At 35.7% G+C, this 20,501-nt stretch overlaps 1 protein-coding gene across 1 annotated transcript in view; it reads right to left on the reverse strand.

Moving 5' to 3' along the window:
• FBN2 (fibrillin 2) overlaps window positions 1-20,501 on the reverse strand; it is a 258,662-nt gene that overhangs the window by 75,065 nt on the left and 163,096 nt on the right. The window contains exons 17-23 of the mRNA XM_069492804.1: window positions 19,405-19,458; window positions 16,983-17,108; window positions 14,004-14,129; window positions 9,422-9,541; window positions 3,094-3,231; window positions 2,448-2,498; window positions 1,848-1,973 (exon numbers count right to left, since the gene is read on the reverse strand). Of these exons, the coding sequence (XP_069348905.1) occupies window positions 1,848-1,973; window positions 2,448-2,498; window positions 3,094-3,231; window positions 9,422-9,541; window positions 14,004-14,129; window positions 16,983-17,108; window positions 19,405-19,458 (741 nt within the window). The remainder of the gene's footprint in view (window positions 1-1,847; window positions 1,974-2,447; window positions 2,499-3,093; window positions 3,232-9,421; window positions 9,542-14,003; window positions 14,130-16,982; window positions 17,109-19,404; window positions 19,459-20,501) is intronic.

Below are 20,501 nucleotides of genomic sequence, written 5' to 3' on the forward strand. Positions count from 1 at the left end.
AAAAGCCACATTCTTTGTCAGTGTGAAGTGTGACAGTAATCTAGGGCCTGAGAACTGTGGTCTAAGTCACACTGTTTCAGAGGTCACTGAAGTAATTTGCTGAAGAAGCCATTTTGGGATAAATTGTGGGCAGGGGGAAGGCATTTGAACTAAGCACGTAAAAAGTTATAATAGCCTGGGAAAGTAATCCTGTGTCTTTCCTACTGAGATTGATATCAGTATTTACATCGGGTATCAAAGCAGCCAGCACACTGGCCACATGAGGCCTATAAATGCTTTGATTGACTTGCACAGAAATTAAGATAAGAACTTGGAAACCTTTGCATTGTACATATGCTGTGCAGTTTGCTGCTGTCCCATCACTTCATATTGTCACTGTGCTCATTTACATCACCTGCCTGGCCTCTGTGAGCCATTTGAGCTTGGGATCTCTGATTTAGATGCAGTTCTTTCAGAGCAATTCACCACAACTTTTGTTCTCAGAATATTTTACATTTTCATATGCCAACTGCTTCTTGAAACTTTCTCACATCCCCAGACAGAATGAATTAATGTAGCATAATTCAAGTAGTGACAAAAACATTTAACCAAAGTAGAAGGGTGAAAAATTCATTATATCCTTTTACAATATTACAAAGGCTTTAATTCCTGAATGATGTTATTAGAAATTTATTTTGCTTACTGATAATTTACAATCAATGATATGTCTTCATATATTACATCCTTTGGTTACTGAAGGCTCCTTGATTTCATTAGTCATTTGGCATACTGATACTATTAGTTGGTCATTTTAAAAAGATACATAATTTTTTCTAAACATTGTAGATAATTTTAAGATAATTTTTAAAATAATTAAAAATCTGAAAAGAACTATCCTTTATTTTTGTATTTTGGATACTATGCTTTCTAAATAATTTCATATGATTCTGTGGTCATGCTTTCTGTCCAGATTTAGATATGCTGTCAAAAATTATAATAACTACATGGTATTGCAAACTTTTTTTTCTTACCACTAATTTTTAAAAAATCACTGATATATTTAAATACTTTAAAGATCATTGAATATAATACTATCTTTGCTCATGCTTTGTCTACATGCTTAAATATGAACCTATGTAAAGTTGTTTCACAAATGAAAAATTTATTGTTCCATAGCTTATGAAAAAAAAAATCCCTTTAAGTAAATGAAAAACTATTGTTTACATAGTTAAAAATTAGTAGAAATTTCTTTTTCAATCATGAAATTCATGTTCAATCAAATATGACACTAATAAAGAATAAGACCAAATTATCATCTCTATATTATGGTGTTGGAAGAAAGACATTCCTCATTTTAGATTTTTAAAAAATAAAGCATTAAGAAAACTTAAACTCTAAAGGTGGTAAAGGAAGGATCAGGATTAGTTAATGTTTTCACATAGAAGAAACATAACTTTGCCCATGGCTTTCTCCACTGTCTTAAGGCTGCGGCAGCCTTAAGGCTGATGATAAATGTCAACCTTCCAAATCCTGTTCTACAATTTTTCTTCTATGTTCAAACCATAGATAGTTTTCTTACACTGTTAACTCAGTGTGAAAAGCTGAACCTGCCCTAAGTATATGATTAAAGAAATTGAAGCTTTTGAGATAAATTTTTGAGCAGTATCAACTTTCTGTACCGAACAGACTTTATTTCACTTAAATACATTCACTTTTAGAGCATCCTCTAGTGATTTCCCCCAAAGTATCTCATGTAAAGCAAGTTTTCCCAAGTACAGGCTCAGTGGTTTGGGACTAATGGCCCAAAGGACAAGAAAATTCACAGCTTGTTGTTTCATACATAAAATATGCAAAGGCTTGAATCTTACCCAAGCACACACGGCCAGTTCCATCCAATGTGAGGCCTTCAGGGCACTCACAGTGAAAAGATCCTTTGCTGTTGACACAGCGTCCATTTGGACAAACGCCAGGAAACACCTCACACTCATTAACATCTGCAGGGAGATGCAGCAAGCAGAGGGATAAAGATGTTACAAATAGAAAAAGCAGGTGTAGCTTTACTTCCTGTATAGCATATTCAATCGGCAATACAATGTGGATTATTACTTGAGTTAAGCAGAAATATTCCACAGCCCAGCCACCCGCTTTCCTAGGCACCAGCTGTGAAAATGACGGCAGCCTGGCCCATCCATAAAACAGCCCAGACGTGCTTCCTCGCCAGTTGTTCTGGGTCTTAACGGCCAGTGATGTCCTGATGAAATTTACCCAGCTGCATAAAGAGGAGAAACGGGAAACTCCAAACTGTTTTTTCTAAGAGTATTATGCTAAAGCATTTTTTGATTACTTTGAGCATTCTTATTGAAATTTCAAGGTTTTTGAAAATGATAAATATCTCCCAAGTAGCACAGTGACTATTAATTTTACATACTGCTCTAAAGATTTACAATATCATCCAGGAATACACTCACCCTCACAAGTAACACCTTTAATCCTGGCAAACCCTCTTGGGCAAGCTGTGTCTGTAAGAGGAACAGGACACATTTTTACTTGATTATGAAAGAAAATACAACTGTCTTGAGCTCAAGAAACAGTATAATGAAATCTAAATGAAACTAAATGAAAACCACAAGGTAGGGTTTTACAGCCCGAGGACTTCAGTGTCCTTACTTCAATTCACTAGGGCACATGGCTTGCAGTGGTAACTCCACTGGTGTTGACTCATATTGAGATTCTCAAAATTTTTCCTATAATTCCTTTCTGCTCTCACATTGACAACTGAATTACAAGTAAACAAAATATTAAAGGGAAAGTCATCATGTCGTATAGGAACACATGCAAACAAGGATACTGGAGGATACAGACAGTTATCTAGCAGATAGATTCTAGCTGATTCTTCTTGTATGAAATACTTAGAAGGTTTGCTTACAGTACTGGCATAAACCAAATACACTTTTCAAGAGGTGAAAATACTTAGCTAGAGAAGATAACATTTTAGTGAGGGTCAAGATCTTATGGGCAAGATTTTCACTGAGAAAACACAGAGTGAAGAAGGTGCCCCAGTGGAGGAAGAAGTTCTCCAAGGAGCAGCCCCGAAGCCCTCGGCCCGGCCCCTACCTAGCTCGCACCGCTCACAGGGGCTCCCCCAGGCAGCTCCGAGCGTGGCGCAGCACTCGGATTTCAGGGTGGCTCCGTTAATGTTCACCTCACAGCGGTTGTCCTGGATGTTGAGCCAACACGTCCCTTTCAGGCTGTCTGAAAAGGAATAGGAAAGGGTGGGGACTCAACTATGTATACCAAAGGCATGTGTTATGGTATTTTAAAAAAAAAAAAAAACAAAACCAAGAGGACATTAAAAAAAACTTTTAACAGCATATTCTTTGAACATACTTCCATGTACATGCATTCAGATATGGTATGTTATTAATACATGCATGTAAATCAAGTATTTGTACTATATATATATATCTCACATGACATGGTAATTAATACAATTGCACCTACTGATATTCTAGGAGGAGCTGCTGTTGCCCAATATTTTATGCTGGTACTTAGAAACACGCTGCATTGCTATGATAAGACCATTACGTGTGTAAAAATTTAGCCCAGAAGGGCTAAACTGATGGCTGCTACATTCATGATTTAGTTCTAACTTCCCACACCTGACTGGCACCAATACCACATAAGGCTGGTTGGTGAGAGTTTATGGGGGTCAGGTAGGCCAGTCTGTTATCAGCTTTTCACAACAGTGCATTGTTTCTGTTTGAAGTGGAATTTGTGAACATAGCTTGACAGTATTTTTTAACGCTGTCTGCTTAATAGTCCATCATGTCAAAGATGACCAAGGAAACACTGAAGGAAGAAAACAGATTTTTTAATAAGGATTGGGAATTGCAATATTGTCTTGTTTCTGCTAAAAAATAAGATGATTTGCTTGCTTTGTGATACTGCTTGCTTTGTGATACTGTCATCAACATTAAAGAAATTCAGTGCTCATCAGCATATAACACTCATAAGGACCATAAACATTTTAAATTAGAAGGAGAGGTGCAAAAAGTTGTATTGCAGAAATTAAAAGATGAAAAACAAAAGCAAGACAATTCTTTCAAGCAGCAATAAGACCTGGACATAATGCCACTGAAGCAACTTACAAAGTAGCTTATATACTTGGGAGAAAAGGGAAGCCATTCAGTGATGTAGAAATTGTGAAAGAATGCATTGTCCAAGTTTTAGGATGCTTAGACCCAGATAACATTTCAAAGCACAAACAACTGCCTCTTTCAAGGAGAACCATAACTAACTAGCAGCATTAATTAGCCTTCAACTTAACAGAACAACTTCATGCAATACTTCAAAAGGAAAATACATATTATTCAATCACTTTGGATGAATCAATTGATACTACTGACTCAGCACAGGTTTTATACTTCATTTGGATAGTAACAGAAGATTTTCTTTGCTATGAAGAGTTACTTGTTTTGGGCACTTTTGCAAACAGAACAAAAGGAATAAATATTTTCAACAACCTTCAAGATAAATGCCATGAAGTTGGACTGAATTTGGTAAATTTAGAGAGTGTATGTACAGATGGTGCACCTTCCATGACAGGAAAACATGCAGGATTTATTGCACAGCTTAAAAAAGTATTAATAGATCCAGATGCTCTCATTTATTTTTATTGTATCTTGTATCAGCAAAATCTCTGTGCTACAGCTACTACTTTCAGTGACACTTTCCAACAAGGAGTTATAAGTATTGTTAACTACATTCATGCAAATGCAACATGACATCATCAGTTTCATAACATGCTACAGTTAAATGATGAGGTATTCAGTGTGGATTTGCCATATCATTCTAAAGTGCACTGGCTATTGCAGGGACAGGTGTTAGCCAAAATTTTATCTCTGCAAGAACAGATAGTTAAATTTTATGAAGAACAGAATCAGCAATATGAATTATTGAAAGAAGATTTCTATAGGAATGCAGCATTTCTGGGTGATATCATATCAAATCAAAATGATTTGAATATTTCTTTGCAAGGTCAAACTAAGTCTGTATATGATACGTGGCAAAAAAAAAAAAAAAATCCAAGATCTTCTTCAAAGGAAATTTTGGATGAACGTTTTCCCCAGTTAGCAAAGGTCACTGATGAGCAGGATAATATACGCCAATCATTTGAAGAATACACAGCTGTTATAGACCTATTAATTGGAGAATACAATGAAAGGTTCACTGACTTTGAGAATCATGACATCACACTCAAATTAGCATTTCAGCCTCACCTTGTTGATATCACCAAGGCACCTAAAGAACTATAGATGGAATTGATTGAGCTCTCAGAAAATGACATTTTAAAGTCATTGATGCTAAGAAAGTTCCAACTGAAATATGCAAAAATGCAGAACACCCACCCACACCTTTGGCAACATTCCTGAAAACTGTTTTCTTGCTTTTCAACCACTTATTGTTGTGAATCTATATTCTCCTACCTAACCCAAGTGAAGACACCCTTAAGGTCACAAATGACTGATGATCCATTTAGAGGATCAACTGAAACTGTGGACCTCCATGCTGCAACCAAATATTCAAATGCTTTCCAACAAAAAGCAGACACAAAAAACTCATTAAAAGGTTAGTTAACTTTAAAATTAACAAATAGTTTTCATTTTTTGAAATTATTAAGTACATAGTTAGCATTTTACAAAATAATGTACATTTTAAGTGTATCTAATTGAAGTTTCTTGAATGTGGCCATCTTTGATTACAGCTAAATTAATGTGGCCTTCCAACATGAAAAGCTTCCCTAACTCTGACTGGACTAATTGCTGATTTATCAGATTTATCACCTTGGTTGTTGTCATTTTAAGTAAGATAAATTGTAATAGTCATTGCAAAGATTTATTAAGGCAGTGACAGGCACTATTCTAAAGGCTTTCTATGATTTAAAACGACCCTATGAGTTATGTACAATTTGCAGATGAGAAAACTGAGGCACAAAGAAGTCAACTAATTTGCTCAAGGTTACCCAATTCGTAGAGTGACAGCATCAAGATTCAAACCCACACAGTCCCTCACTCTCTAACACCATGCTTCTTTAGGTTGCTAACTGCATCAACGTTTAAAAGTTACAAATCTATTGGCAGACACCTCCCCGGCCTCCATCTCTCTCTCTCTCTCTCTCTCTCTCTGTGTGTCCTCTCTCTCAGTGACTGTTGTGTGCTCACATGCACACACACACACAACACACAATATAGATGTAGATAAACAGTCAGGTGTTAGTTAAAAACGCTGAAGAAAATGAAGCAGGGTAAGCAGCTTGAGGGTGTAACAGGGAGAAAAAGCCTGCTATTTCATCTAGGATGGTCAGAAGTCCTGACTTATAATGGGACATCTGAATAGACACACAAGGCAGACAAACAAACCCTGAAGCCCGGTGGAAGAACATTCCAGCCCGAGAGATCAGTGCAGTGGGCTTCAGATGAGCACACGTCTGACACACAGGAGTGAGAGGTAGGCAGTGTGGCTCAGGTGGAGGGGTGGGAGGTGGAACAAGGGAGACACAGTCACAGCAGGACAGAGACCATGAGGGGAGCACAGGCTTTGGCAAGGACCCCAGCTTTCACTTTGAGTGAAGTGAGAAGCCAAGGTTTTATAGACAGGTTCCTAGACAAAGAATGACATGCTCGGAGCAAGTTTTAAAGAGATCACCTGGTGGCTACAGTTTGATGGTTCTATGTAGTCCAGACTGGTTTCCCTCATCTTGGGAGTAGGGCTGCCCTCTGTTCTCAACTCGCATGCACATGACAAGGGCAGTGACCTCCCTGCTGCCAAATCCAGTAATTTATTCTCGTTCCTCATCTGAGATTATTAGCAGTGTTTGGCACAGTTAATTACTCACTGCGTCTCAAGAAATTTTGTGTTTTGGGCTTCCCAGGCACAAATGCCTGCTTCTCCTTTCACTTTTCTGGTAGGGTAGATGGTAGAGTAGCAAATAAGAGGGGAAAAAAGGCAAGAAAGAGGCTAGAGTAAGAACCAGGAAGAGAAATGATGGTGACTTGGATTCCGGGTTGGTGGTTGTGGTAAGAGGGGGTTGAAATTTGGATAAAATTCAAGTACAATCAACAGGCTTTGCTGATGAATCCCATGTGCAGTTTGAGAAAAAGGCATCTAGGATGATGCCAATGTTTCAGCGGGTGGCAAACGGAAGAACGGATTTGCCATTTGCCAAGATGGAAATGTTTCTAGGAGATATAGGTTCAAGCCGGGAGACAGGAATTTGGTTTTAGATATGTCAAGTTTGCGATGGCGATTAGACATGCAAGTGGAGACACCGTGTAGACAGTCAGAAATACAAATCCAGAGTTAGCGGGGGGCTGCGGCTGGAGCAGTGACTGTGCGAGACAATGCAGAGGCCATCAGGGATGAGAGCAGGCAGAGAAGCGGAGAGGTCCAACGACTGACCCGTGGAAACTACATACTGAAGGGCAGGAGGAGATGGAAAACTTAGCAAAGGAAGCTGAAAACACAGGCCAGAAAAGTCAAAGGAGGAGAAGGCGGTTGTGCCTGGGAAGCCAAAAACAGTGTAATGCAGGAAAGATTAATCAAATTGATTGTTCTATTACATTGAGTCATATCAACCAGAGTACAATAGTCTTTCTAAGCAGTTTGCAAAATAGTTTGAGATTAATTTATATTTAGGAAGTTTGAAGAACAGATTCTAACTCCTTAAATATTCTTAGTATCCAACTAATTGATACATAATCTAAATTAATTTTAAATGAGTAATTACATCATGCAACTTTTATTCAGTTAAAAACTTAAGAGACCTGAACCCTATGAAGACAAGGCTGTGTGCTAACCACCCCCAACGGCCACTGCCAGTCCTATTAAACAAACCAGTCATAATTTTTCCTATGTATATTTGACTATTTATTAATCCTTTTCTCAAGTAGATGAAACAATGTCTAAAATTTAAAAATATTAGGTAAATTGCATTCTAGGCTGGGTTATTCAAATTGGATCATAATGAATGAAGACACATACACACTGGCTGAGAAAAATATGGTGGTGTTTAGTTGCTGGCAATTGGAAGAATGACATAATGATTTGGGAGTAAAAAGTCTTTTTTCTTCTTTTATTAATAAACATAAAGGCAAAAGGCCAAAATAATAGAAGCCTATATAATAAAATGAAAACTAAGATATCTTTGATGCTCAAGTGGCATACAGATTTGGTTTTCTGAGACATTAATCGACTAATGCTGAATTCATTTCCTTTGTATAATAAAATGACTCCATCTCAATTGGAAATTGTGGCTTAGCAAAAATATTTCTGCCTTACAGGATCCAACTCACCCCCAACTCAGAATTCTATAAGAAAAAAATTAATGCCCCAGGCAGACAGCAGTCTGTTTACTAATGCGGAGAGCTGTACCTCACTGGGAAATGAAGAGCTGGCGTGTCCAAGGGGAAGGTTTTCATTGATAATTTGAACTTGGTCATGTCTGTTCATTTAACAAACAAGCACTCTAGCGTCCAGCTAAATATGGTTAACATCAGACATAATACTGAAAATACTATTGTCTTTGGCAAATATGAAATTGAAAATTCATTTTGGCTAGATAACAAATAGAAACTGCCAGTTTGTTTGGCACCACGTAAAAATGAAATATCTTATTTGTTCACCATAAAGGTGGATATTAGCTAATGATGTGGGCTGTGTATGCCTAGCGAATGGAGCCACAGATACTAGAAGCAGGAAAAATCACTGGGACAGTTTTTCCCATTCACATGCTGAACTTTTCCTTACGGTAATAGATCAGAATATCCCCTTTGATATTCCTCCTATGTCATTATTAAGAACTGACCTTAAACGTTTTGAAACATATGAGAAGATGTTAGTTTAGAAGTTTTGAAATCTTTCTCCCTAGAAATTTCCCAAAGCAAGAAAACAGTTCTTTTCTCTTCCTTGGAGCCCATCAATTCATGATTGATAGGAGAAAGGAAAAAATAATAAATTCCCTCTATGTGTTTAAAAGCTTCAAATTCTTGTCCTGCTAACTGAATCCAAATTTCATCACATTTCTGTTTACCATAGAAGGTTGTTTGTAAAAAGCATGCAGTAGAGATTTGATTGTATTGATGCCTACGGCATTTTCAGGGTAAAGAATATACATATGTGTGTGGTATGGAAATGCTTATAACTTCCAGCATAATTTGTATACTGATATGAAAGAAAGATTTCTAGAATCTAACAAAATTTAAGCGGCTGCTTAGTTTATACTATTATGTTCACTCCTATCTTGATACTGAGAGCAAACAATTTAATGTAACTCCTGATTATCGGCTTCTTGTAATCATGTTCTGTTTTTGCCCACAGTAGGGGCTGAGGCGTGTGCCCATCTTTGCAGGGGAGCTGAGACATCAGCACCACGTGTGGATCTTACCGATGCAGATCAATCCCGTGGAGCTGAGTCTGCTGCCAGGCGAACACTCGCAGTTGAAAGACCCAAGGTTGTTCCTGCAGGCCCCATTGACACAGGGGTTGCTTTCACATTCATTTACATCTACAATCCAGAAGGAAAAGATTCTGTTAGAACTGCCATGTGTTTCTGGAAAATATTATTCCAACAAGCTATGCTATGCCAGAATGTCTGGTAAAGTTGGCTCGTGTAATTGTACTACGGCGGTAGGGGGCACAGAGTGAATGGGGAACAGAGACGTGCATTTTATGGTGCACACACACCTACAGGACCGGGACTCAGTGGGACCACAGGGGTCAGCTATTGGGACAGGGGTCAGGATGTGCTGCTTCAATACATTATTACAACTTCACATAAATGGGATTAGTTTTCCTCCCATAATAAGATGTAATTCCAGGCGCAACATGCTGTGCACAAAGGTTGATTGTTTCTGTCATTTGTGGTTCTGTGAGGCTTTGACGAATTAAAAAAAAAAAAAAGTCTATCTTAGAAGCAAAATGTCACAGTGCTGGCTTCCTTTCCAAACTCTTGGGTACAAATGAGGAAATAGGGACTGAAACTCTCATACTGGGTACAGAATTCTCCTCTAGTCCCTATCCACCTTCCTCTCTCTTTAGCTGTTCACATTTATATGTTTGGTCTGCTTAGTTTTTCCAAACACAACCAATTTTGGTAAAATAAAAATTGGAAAAACGTGATGAAATATAAGTAATTGCTTTAAATAGGCCTCTACAATTGTTAATTTGAACCCTAAATCAAATCTTGTACCATAATCTAAACAATGCGTGCTGATGGTCAGAAGTAAACACAACTGCAGTCAGCGTGCCTACACTCCCAGGTGGTAACCAGCGAAAATGCCGATCCTGCACAGTTAAATAGTTTGACACGTGAGTTAATGAAAAATAAATACAAGCTTCAGGTACAGTACTAGAAACAGTATCAAAGACACCGTCAGTGTAAATTCAGCCACTCAGTTTAAAGAACTGGCACACAGATTACTTTCTCTACTTCGTTAATTATCTGAAACAGGTAAACATACCACAAGACTTTTCATGTTGAACACTAGGCTTTCTGAGTTCACAAGAATACCTTTCTTCATCGCTAAACATTTGTGTTTATTATAAAACATTTACTATGTTGAGGAAAACATGTAAACAAATAACTAGAAGACTGTAATGCTTACTCTTGAATGTCTCATGTCAAATATAAATTAAATGAATCCTGAAAGATCAGGGCTCACAGTTGATTTTCAAGTCAGTGGACTTGAAATGTCAATTTAAAAATCAACGTGGAAAACAAGTGCACTCCTTTTTTGCTACTTCAACATTCCTGAAGAAGCACCCAGGTGCTAATTTAATTCTTGAAATAGAAATTATTTGAGGAAATATGAATGCATTTTGCCTTCAGGTTGTTGTAGTGAGAAAACCTCTTAGAAGAAAATATAGGAACAGGTTTTGTAAATGTAGCACAGATTTCTAATGGAAACATCTATCCCACAGTATTGAAATTTTTTCATAAAAACATAATGTAAAAAAGGAACTACATAACCAGAAAACCAAATAAATAATCTGAGGACAGACCATATATAATTCTCCAACTCTCCTATTAATTTCATTTGTAAGATGCCTGAAAAAAAGAAAAATGTCACTGTCTTGTGTTTTTTTTAAAAATCCCTATTTTAAATTAAGCAATTATGAATTCAAAAACTATAAACACATGAAATGACAACTACAAATATCAACCACTTAGTTTTCCTTTAAATAAAATGTTTTTATGTTATAAATGTCATGGAACCAGGAATTGAAACAGTTCACTGTACATTCCTGGAAATAAACTTCAAAGCACATCTGGTTTACATTGAACTACTTATGTCACTGGAAACACAATCTAAACCACAGTGCTTGCTGTTAAAATTTTAACTTTCACAGACTCTCAGAGCTCGAACAAAAAAAAAGTAAAATAAAGCTTTTGTAACTTTAGTCTGAAATACAGAGAAACTTTACTCTCTTTACTATCACTGCTATTTGTTATATATTTAAAATTGCCTGTTGAAAACATAAACGTCAAACAAAATTAGCAAATATATACAGAGAAAGCTAAAATCCACAATGAATCTGCTAATAATCCCCTGTCTAGTCTTTGGAAATTAGTTAAGGAAGAATAGAATGAAGAAAACTAATTCAGACAGACAAATTTACTGTTTGAATGCAATGGTGGAAATAAGGAAGTGACCCAAAGGAAAAAGAGATCAGTGGCCTTCAGGTCTACTTTTTGCAAAGCACTTAATAAAATGCAAATAACATAACGGTGTGAAAAAAAGTGTAGAAATAATAGCTATTTGGTTAGGTTTCCCATGATGAATCATTTTTATTTCCTTGAATGTTGTAAGGCTGGAGCCAAAATAGTTGTCTATCATTTCTTTTTTATTTATGTAACATAAACTTCTTTTCTATAAATGACAGATACAAAATAATTTTCATACTAAGAAAAGGCTCAGATTTATCAAGAACATGTACCATTTGAACAAAATAGGTGAAGATCACTGTAACACTCACTGCTGCCTGATTTGGTATTAATGTGCCTTAATATTGATGTAATCACCCAACCTTATACTGTTAAACACCATTGGCTCCTACTTGTCTTAATTGTTCGTGTAAGCAGGTGGGTCTCTGACTTTTATTTCTTTGGTATTTCAGCTCTCAGTACCTTTCTATTCATCTTACTTGTTAAAATGGAGAAAAGATGCTATAAATAATCATTGACAATTCAGTGTATACAGCAAACAGAATCAGACACCATCCGTTTAGTTCCCCATTATGGGTCTCTCTCACAATAACAACAAAGGCTCTTGTCTTGTGGACAGGCAACCGAGTCCTAATAATCACCAGCTTCCTAGTTGAATCGAGATGATATCCTAAGCTGCTTTTGCTTTCAAAGTTTCCCGAGATTTAATAAAAGTTAAGCTTCCAACAGACAACAGAAAAAATAGATAAAGGGCAGTGAGAAGAAAGTGTAGAAGAGATACAAAAACTTTTGAAATCCCTTCTCCCAGCCCTCCAAAAAAATTATGGAGGAAGTACAGCTAGAATACCTTTTCACGAAGTATGTTTTTCAGAACAATGTTGAAGAACAATAGGTGTAAGAAGTGGGAGGAGGATCTAGAAAATAGAGACTCTGTAGTCTTTGAGAACTCTGAGTTGGTTTAAAAGAGAGCTCTCGAAACCTATAGAAAGATATTGCAAACCTCCTGCTCACGTTCAGAGACAATGCATTTTCAAGTGCTGTAACTGGGAACAGGACTAGTGCTTCTCTTTGAGGAGTCCTGGCTGGACAGTGGGGCAAACAGTTACCAGAACTAAATTTAGAAAAGGGAGACCTCATGCTGAGGTGCTCTTTTTCTTTTCTTTTTTTTTCCTTTAGGCTAATTACTGTTTTCAGTGGTGCCTCCAATTCAACCCAAACTTAGCACTGCTCCCTGTAATTGCATTTCATTGACCTCAGCAGTCATTGTGTTTTGGCATCTTGTTCAATAGTCCTAACTTGTTTCTGTTCACAAGAATGCTTTGAAGTTAACAGTAAGCCGAAGAGAGAGTGTCAACATCTTTTTGTATAATATTACTATTGCAGTTTTCTTGGCTTTGGAATCACTGAGAAACAAATACTTTAACAGATAAAGAAAAGGCTATTGCACAATAATTAAAGATGGAATCTTTTTTATTTTTCATTTCCCATTTGGAAGTAGTAATTGGATTTGAGACTATTAGGGGACCTTCTGTAGGCCCACACAGTGAGACTTCCAACAGGAACAATGACTAGTAGTCATACAATAGATTATTCTAAAATATACAGTCCTTTGATCAAGACGCAAAAACATAATTGAATGCACTCATTGCTTATCCAGTATCTCACTGAAAATAAGGACTTCCCTGGCATTTAACTCATTCATGTAAATTCCACTGCAGAAAAATGTGGCTAAAAGAAAAGGAAGAAGTTTTTAAACACTGACTTATGATCTATAAGCCCACATGACAACTTTTAAATCATCAAATAGAAAGGAAAATTTTCTTAGACTATGAATTTAACTAAAATGACCATTTTTAGTTAGGCCCCAAATATGTTCTGGGCTAAACTCTGGGGTATATCAATCATTTCATAAATAGTATGCCTAATATTTAACTTTGCCACTACAATTCAGATTCCTAGGTTAATGTGTCAGAGTGGTTTTAAAAAGAAGACAAAGTAAACAAAAATCTGACATTATATTTCAGCAAGCAAAATATGACTCCTTCCATTTTTTTCCACTTCAAAATGTTTGTTCCAAATGTTTGTTGATATTTTATCTGAGTGGGATAAAACTGATGGTGTTTGTAAACTGCGTTAGGTGCATGGTATTTCTAAAGCCGGTAGATTAGCGGAAAGAGAGTATAAAATAAAGAAAATACTCTAACAAAATTCTTTTTACTACATTGCTTCTTCACTGTCATTGATGCTTATACATCTCTAGGAACTCACTATTCACAACTAAGGCAAGGAAGACAGCGCTCACCTTCACAGGTCTCTGTTTCCGTCCTGAACACATATCCAGGTGGGCAGGTGCAGCTGTAACTTCCCGGTGTGTTCCGGCACAATCCGTTGTCACAAAGAAGTCTGTTCACCAAGCACTCATCGATGTCTGAGAGCAGCCGTTGGGGGACAGGAGATACACATGCTTACATATGTATCGCAGTGACCAGCAATGTTTTATTGTTGTTATTTCTTTTTCCCCTCATCTTTCTCTCTGACTTCGTCTTCTTCATTCATTCATTTATTTATTTTTGTTGGCACATAACATTTTGCATGTTTATGGGGCACGTGATATTTTGCTACATGCATACAGTGTGCAGTGATCAGGTCAGAGCACGGAGGTGTTCATCACTTTGAGTGTTTATCATTTCTATGTAGCTGAGGACAATTCAAGACTTAGTCTCGTAGTACTCCACCACATTCCTTCATCTTTAGCAAAAGACATTCAGTTGTACTCAGAAGGGACATTCTTATGCTGCTGGCTACTTGTGAGAGGCTGTGCAGCCCAGGACAGCACGTGCTAGTCGGAAACGGCACACTACTAATCTGTTCTCTTTCATTTGCTTTTTGTCCTGAATGGTGTCATAGTAGATATATTTTTTCTTTTTTTCTTTGTAAAAACTTATGTTTTAAAGCACTGATGAAACATATAAAAGGTTAGACTCATTTGCTCACACACTTTCTTATGTATCAAAAAGTAACACATAGTACTTTTTACTTTTTTCCTGATTAAAATTCTAAAAAGAATGCATTAAACAGAAGTTACACAAAAAATATTCACTAAACTTTTTCTACTATGTTTTTACCTCAGAAACTAGCTCTTTCTGAGGTAACTAGTGGAAAATTAATGATGTAATTTGTATATTCCTCTAGCAGTCTAGAGTAGCCTAGAGCATACCATGTAAACCTCCGGTTTAAGAAGTTCACATTGAGTTTTATCTTCGTTATCTACAGTCTCGTTCTTGTAAACTTAGTTAATGACAGAAATAAAAATTCTAGTTTGGAGTGAATAGTTCCTTTCACTTAAAGTTATATTTTTCAGTGTTGCACATAACAGCTGTCCCTTATTAAACAATATACTGACACAGTGAAGATTTGGGAACTAGATATCAGAAAAACATCTCCTATAATTCCATCACCACTGATAATATTATCTTTTATGTTTTATCTGATCTTTTTCCCTTTAGATGTTAGGTTTTTCCTCCAATTCCAGATCATGTTATTTTAAAAATTAACATTATGCTTTAAGGATTGCCATAATTTTTCCTATGATTGTACAACAGGTGTACAAATTGTGACTTCATCACTATTTTCTTACCCGTTTTTCCATGCTATGGATTGAATTGTGTTCCTCAAAAAACATACGCTGAGGTCCCAACCCTCAGTGTCTCAGCATGTGACCTTATTCGGAAATAAGGTTTTCATAGAAGTAATCAAGTTATAATGGGGTCATTATGGTAGGTTGTAATCCCGTATGACTGGTGTTCATGTAAAAAGTAGAAATTTGGATGTAGACACAGATACACACAGAGGGAAGATGGTGAGAAGACACCCAGGGAGAAGAGGCCGTGTGGCTGGAGCAGGGCACAACAAGCCCGGGGATGTCAAGGAGTGCACCAGAAACTAGAAGAGGAAAGGAAGGATTCTCCTCCCCTGTGGCCATCAGAGAGCATGGTCCTAATGATACCTTGATCTGGGACTTCTAGCCTAGTAAATTTCTATTGTTTTAAGAGACCTAGTTTTGGGCACTTTGTTGTGGCAGCCCTAGCAAACTAAAACACTCTGTTACTGAAAATTGGCTTCACTTTTATTTTTAAAATTTAGTTTTAGTTTTTCTCAAAATCATGTGCACACCTACTTCAAAGGGTAGGCATGGCCCACGTTCAGTGTGTGAATGCTCACCGAACCTTCTTGTTTTCAGTAGGGTACCCACTTCCTGTTTTCAGTAGGGTACCCACTTTCTGTTTTCAGTAGGGTACGGTTTTCAACCGTACTTGGAAGCTAATCTGGAAGTGACTTTGCTCCTGGTGAATAAAAGCTAGCCTGGTTTGCATATTTTACAAATGCTCAGTAATTTTTGGTTGGTGCCCTTTCCTGCTGGTATAAAATCTATTTTGTTGTGAGTACACAATGCTAATATAGCTTTCTATATCCATCTGTATGCGTCTCCAACTTAAGATCAAATGAATATGTTCAAGAATAAAAACCATTACCAGAAACACAGAAAAATGTATTTCTTTCTAATCATAATCACAACACTTGACTGTAAAAGTCATCAGTGATTAGTTGTAAAAATTATCTATCATCAATAATGATAGATTCAATGACATTCATTTTATAAAAGTAGATTCAAGAGCTCTATGGGAAAATCTAGATTCTTCTCAAATTCTTAAATATATGAACTAATAGAAAACAATGAAACATTGTCAAGCCTTCTCATCCTCCTCCCCTCCCTTTTCTTTTGTTAAACTAAATTGCATAGTTGAGTTTTTCCCAAACATTCTCTTATATATTAAAAAAGGACTTTGTTTCAGTTATGTTTAGATATGTTGTAGTAACTGGTTGTTTCTTTATAAAGTAAAACTTCTTGCAACCTGTAACACTTTATTTTCTTGACTTACTATTATCCATACTGCCCTGTTAAATCTGAAGTCAATTTCTTAGTGAAAAGTTAGAGGATTAGGATATATGCAGGAAAACAATAGGTTCATAACTGAGTATGTGTTCATTCGTTAGGGAAAAGAATGTTTTAATACTAAATACAGTAGCACCACTAAGAAGTCTGTTACTATGCAACAAAATTTGTTTTATTCTGATATTTTTACATTAATGTATACTATGAAGGAATGAAGAGAAAACTGTAAGATCTCCACTTTTAGTCATTTCTTTGTATTTTTACACCTCTAAGTTACGGGATTAAACTACATGAAAGGCTCTTGTATACATACAATAAATAACTTACCAAGACAGTTTCTTCCAGAGGCATCTGGTTCATAGCCACTGTTGCAGTTACAGCGGTAACTACCACGTAAGTTTTCACAAATTCCATTGGCACATATATCAGGATCCAAAGCACACTCATTGATATCTGCATTAAATATTGAAAGTTTAATGATCCCAGACATTTTATTTTTTGTTGATAAATGCAGGCCTAATAAAGCTTATTCAACATATGAAGTGTTTAAGTCTGCAAACCCACAATCTTCCTGCCTTTCAGAAAGGAAAAGGACATGAAAATAAGGAGTAAGAGAATAAAATTGAGAGATACAGGACGCTTCACCAGTAAATCAAAAGAAAAATGAAAGGAGCTGGCAGGAATTCAAAGAATTAAGCCATGTAATATGCCTGTATTTATGATAAAATTAATAAAGAAAATTTATAGCCTCCTGGCTCAAAATCCAAAGGAAAATTCAACTTGATAGGTATTATAACTATCTAATTAAAAGGCGGAGATTTATTAGGGTGGCCTATATAATTTTATGGTCCCTGAAGGCACAGAATATTTCTATTTTATTATCATTTTTTTGTAGTCAACTAAGTAATATGATACTTAATAAGTGTTTCTCATTGCTGATAAGTTGAAATTAATAGGGAGGATACTTTAAACATGGAAGCTTCAGCACACGATGTTTTACAGCAAGCCATGAATGTGACTCTTCTCTGTCACCCATGGGCAGTGGGTGCACTTGTGGGTTGATGTGCTTGTATGAATGACCAAGTGGATTCTAACAGGTGGCTGGTTCTGTTGGGAGGCCACGCGGACAAGGAATAAAAAAACAGTAGGCCCAAAATTAAATTTTGGTGACTATGATCAATTTTTTTTATTGCATTTATATAAAGTTTATTTTTTTATTGTACAAATTTATCGGGTACATGTGAAATTTTGTTACTTGTGTATAATGCACAGTGATCAGGTCAGAGTATTTAGGAAGTTCATCACCTGAGTACAACACATTTTTGCTAAGTATGGTCATCCTACTCTGCTATTAAATGTTGAATTTATTCCTTCTATCTGACCTTATGTTTCTGCCCTTTAACGTACTTCTCTTCATCTTGCCCCTCCCCCACTCACCCTTCCCAGTCTCTATTAACTATCTTTCCACTCTCTGCCTCCATGTGACCAAATTTTAGTTTCTACATAAAAGTGAGAACATGCCATATTTCTCTTTTTGTGCAAGGCTACTTTAACATAATGACCTCCAGTTCCATCCATGTTGCTGCAAATGACATGATTTCATTCTTTTTTATGGCTGAACAGTATTCTATTGTATATATATATTGCAATTTCTTTATTCCTTTATCCAATGGTGAACACTTAGGTTGATTCTGTACCTTGGCTATTGTGAATAGTGCTGCAATAAACATGCAAGTATTTCTTTGATGTATTGATTTCTTTTCTTTTGGGTAGATAGATGCCCAGTAGAGAGATTGTTAGATTGAATGGTAATTCTATTTTTAGTTTTTTGAGAAGTCTCTGTACTGTTTTCCATAGTGGCTGTGCTACTATGCTTAAATTTTGATGCTAGTGTTTTTAAGAATTTAAAAGATCTTCTTAAATACTCCAGAAATATCTCTCATTTTATACTTTGGAAAAACATTCCTGTAAAAGTTTATTTTTTACTCTGGTTTCGAATATATTCATTGTAAAGATTCAACATTACTGACATCTACAATTTGTCTAAAGCCTTCTTAAATACAAAAGAAGAAGAATATATACATAAAGTGAACATTAACAGCACCTTACAGTTTTATTTAAAATACAGATGAATCTATATGTATAATAAACTATAAAATAACTTGAAAATTATAAACACATATGTACTTAAATGTTCAAGCCTCCATATTGGAATTTTGTTAACCATAATACTAAATTTAAAATAAGAGAATTTTAATGAATCTTACTTATTTAGTTGCACAGAAACATTTTATAATATTATTCTTAGGCATGAATATCCTTAACAAATTATTTTAGGACAGTATATACTGAACTTGATCCACATAAAATACCTCTTAAGACAGTTTTTTTCTAACCCTATCTGCATCATTATTTAATATTTTCTCCTAAAATTGACTCCCATTTTTTTTAACCTAAACACCAGCTCTAGCCTCTTCATAGGCAATGGTATCCATAAAATCATGGGTGTAGTTTGTTAATGACAATTTTAACAATGCACGTTTAACAGATAAAAATTTATTCAAGATGAAAAATGAACATCTACATACTTAATTATCATCTAGCTTATAACCACTGCTCCAGAAGATAATTTACCTTATTATTTTACATTAGTATATTTTCATATTAAATATAATCATATTAATATAATTATAAAGCTATACAATTATATCATATAATTATTAAAAGACTGAGAATTGAATACAGTTACCTCTTCCATCCACAGTGATACCTACTCCACTACTACAAAGGCCATGGAATTCAGCTGTGTGATAAAAGTAAAGAGAAAAATTAAAAACTCTAAACTATACTTCTTCTATATACAAGCCACATAACTACAGAACTATTACACGGAAGAATTATGTGCATTAGTTTTTAAAATAAAAAAATTACCAGTTTCTAGCACATTATTAGAATTCTGAAATCACAGATAAGCATAAAAAAGTAACTAAAAATCACTTATAATCATCATCCTGAATATCATTAATTTATTAATAAATGTTATCAACATTTTTTATATATGGAAACCTTAAAAAAATCTAAATTATATTACAGAGGTTGCTTTTTTAGCTTTGTTTTTTCTCTCAATAATAAAATAATGACAGCCAAAACTTACGGTACTTCTTGCATACCTGGTATTGTTCTAGTGTTTTACATCTAACACTTTATTTAATCTTCACAATAACACAACCTAGGTACTATTGTTTTCTCTCTTTTACAACTAAGAAAATTGGAACACAGAGAAGTGCAGTAACTTGCCCAAGGTCAGAGAAGTTGAAAGTGAGGAAGCAGGTATGGCTCAGGTAACCTATCACAGACATGTCATGTTCATGTCCCATTTGATAGACTACTGAATATTTTTTTCTCAATACGTGGAAGTACCACATTTAGTCAATCAATTTCTTACTGATGAAATTAGGTTCATCCAACTTTTAGCAACTACCACAAATAATGTGAAGTTTAATTATATCGCTAGAATAATCTCTTCGACATAAAACTACTCAACGTTTATGCCCCTTTCAAGGCTTTTGATAATCCTCACCTCCTTAAATGCCTCAGATTATCCTTCCATCAGCAGTATAGAAGAGTACCCATTTTTGTATACCCTCACCATCACTGAGAAAAATCAATCATCTAGACTTTACCAATCTGATAAACAAAAATGGCACCTTATTTTAACTTTTTTTAATTTTAGAGAGCGTGGGTATGTTTTTATACGATAATCTTCCATTTGCATTTCTACTTTGTGAAATCCTGTTTGTGTGCATTGTACTTTTGTTTATAGAGGATTTCAACTTTCCTTATTGA

Source organism: Eulemur rufifrons, chromosome 17 (assembly GCF_041146395.1).
Source record: "Eulemur rufifrons isolate Redbay chromosome 17, OSU_ERuf_1, whole genome shotgun sequence".
NCBI classification, from domain to species: Eukaryota; Metazoa; Chordata; class Mammalia; order Primates; family Lemuridae; genus Eulemur; species Eulemur rufifrons.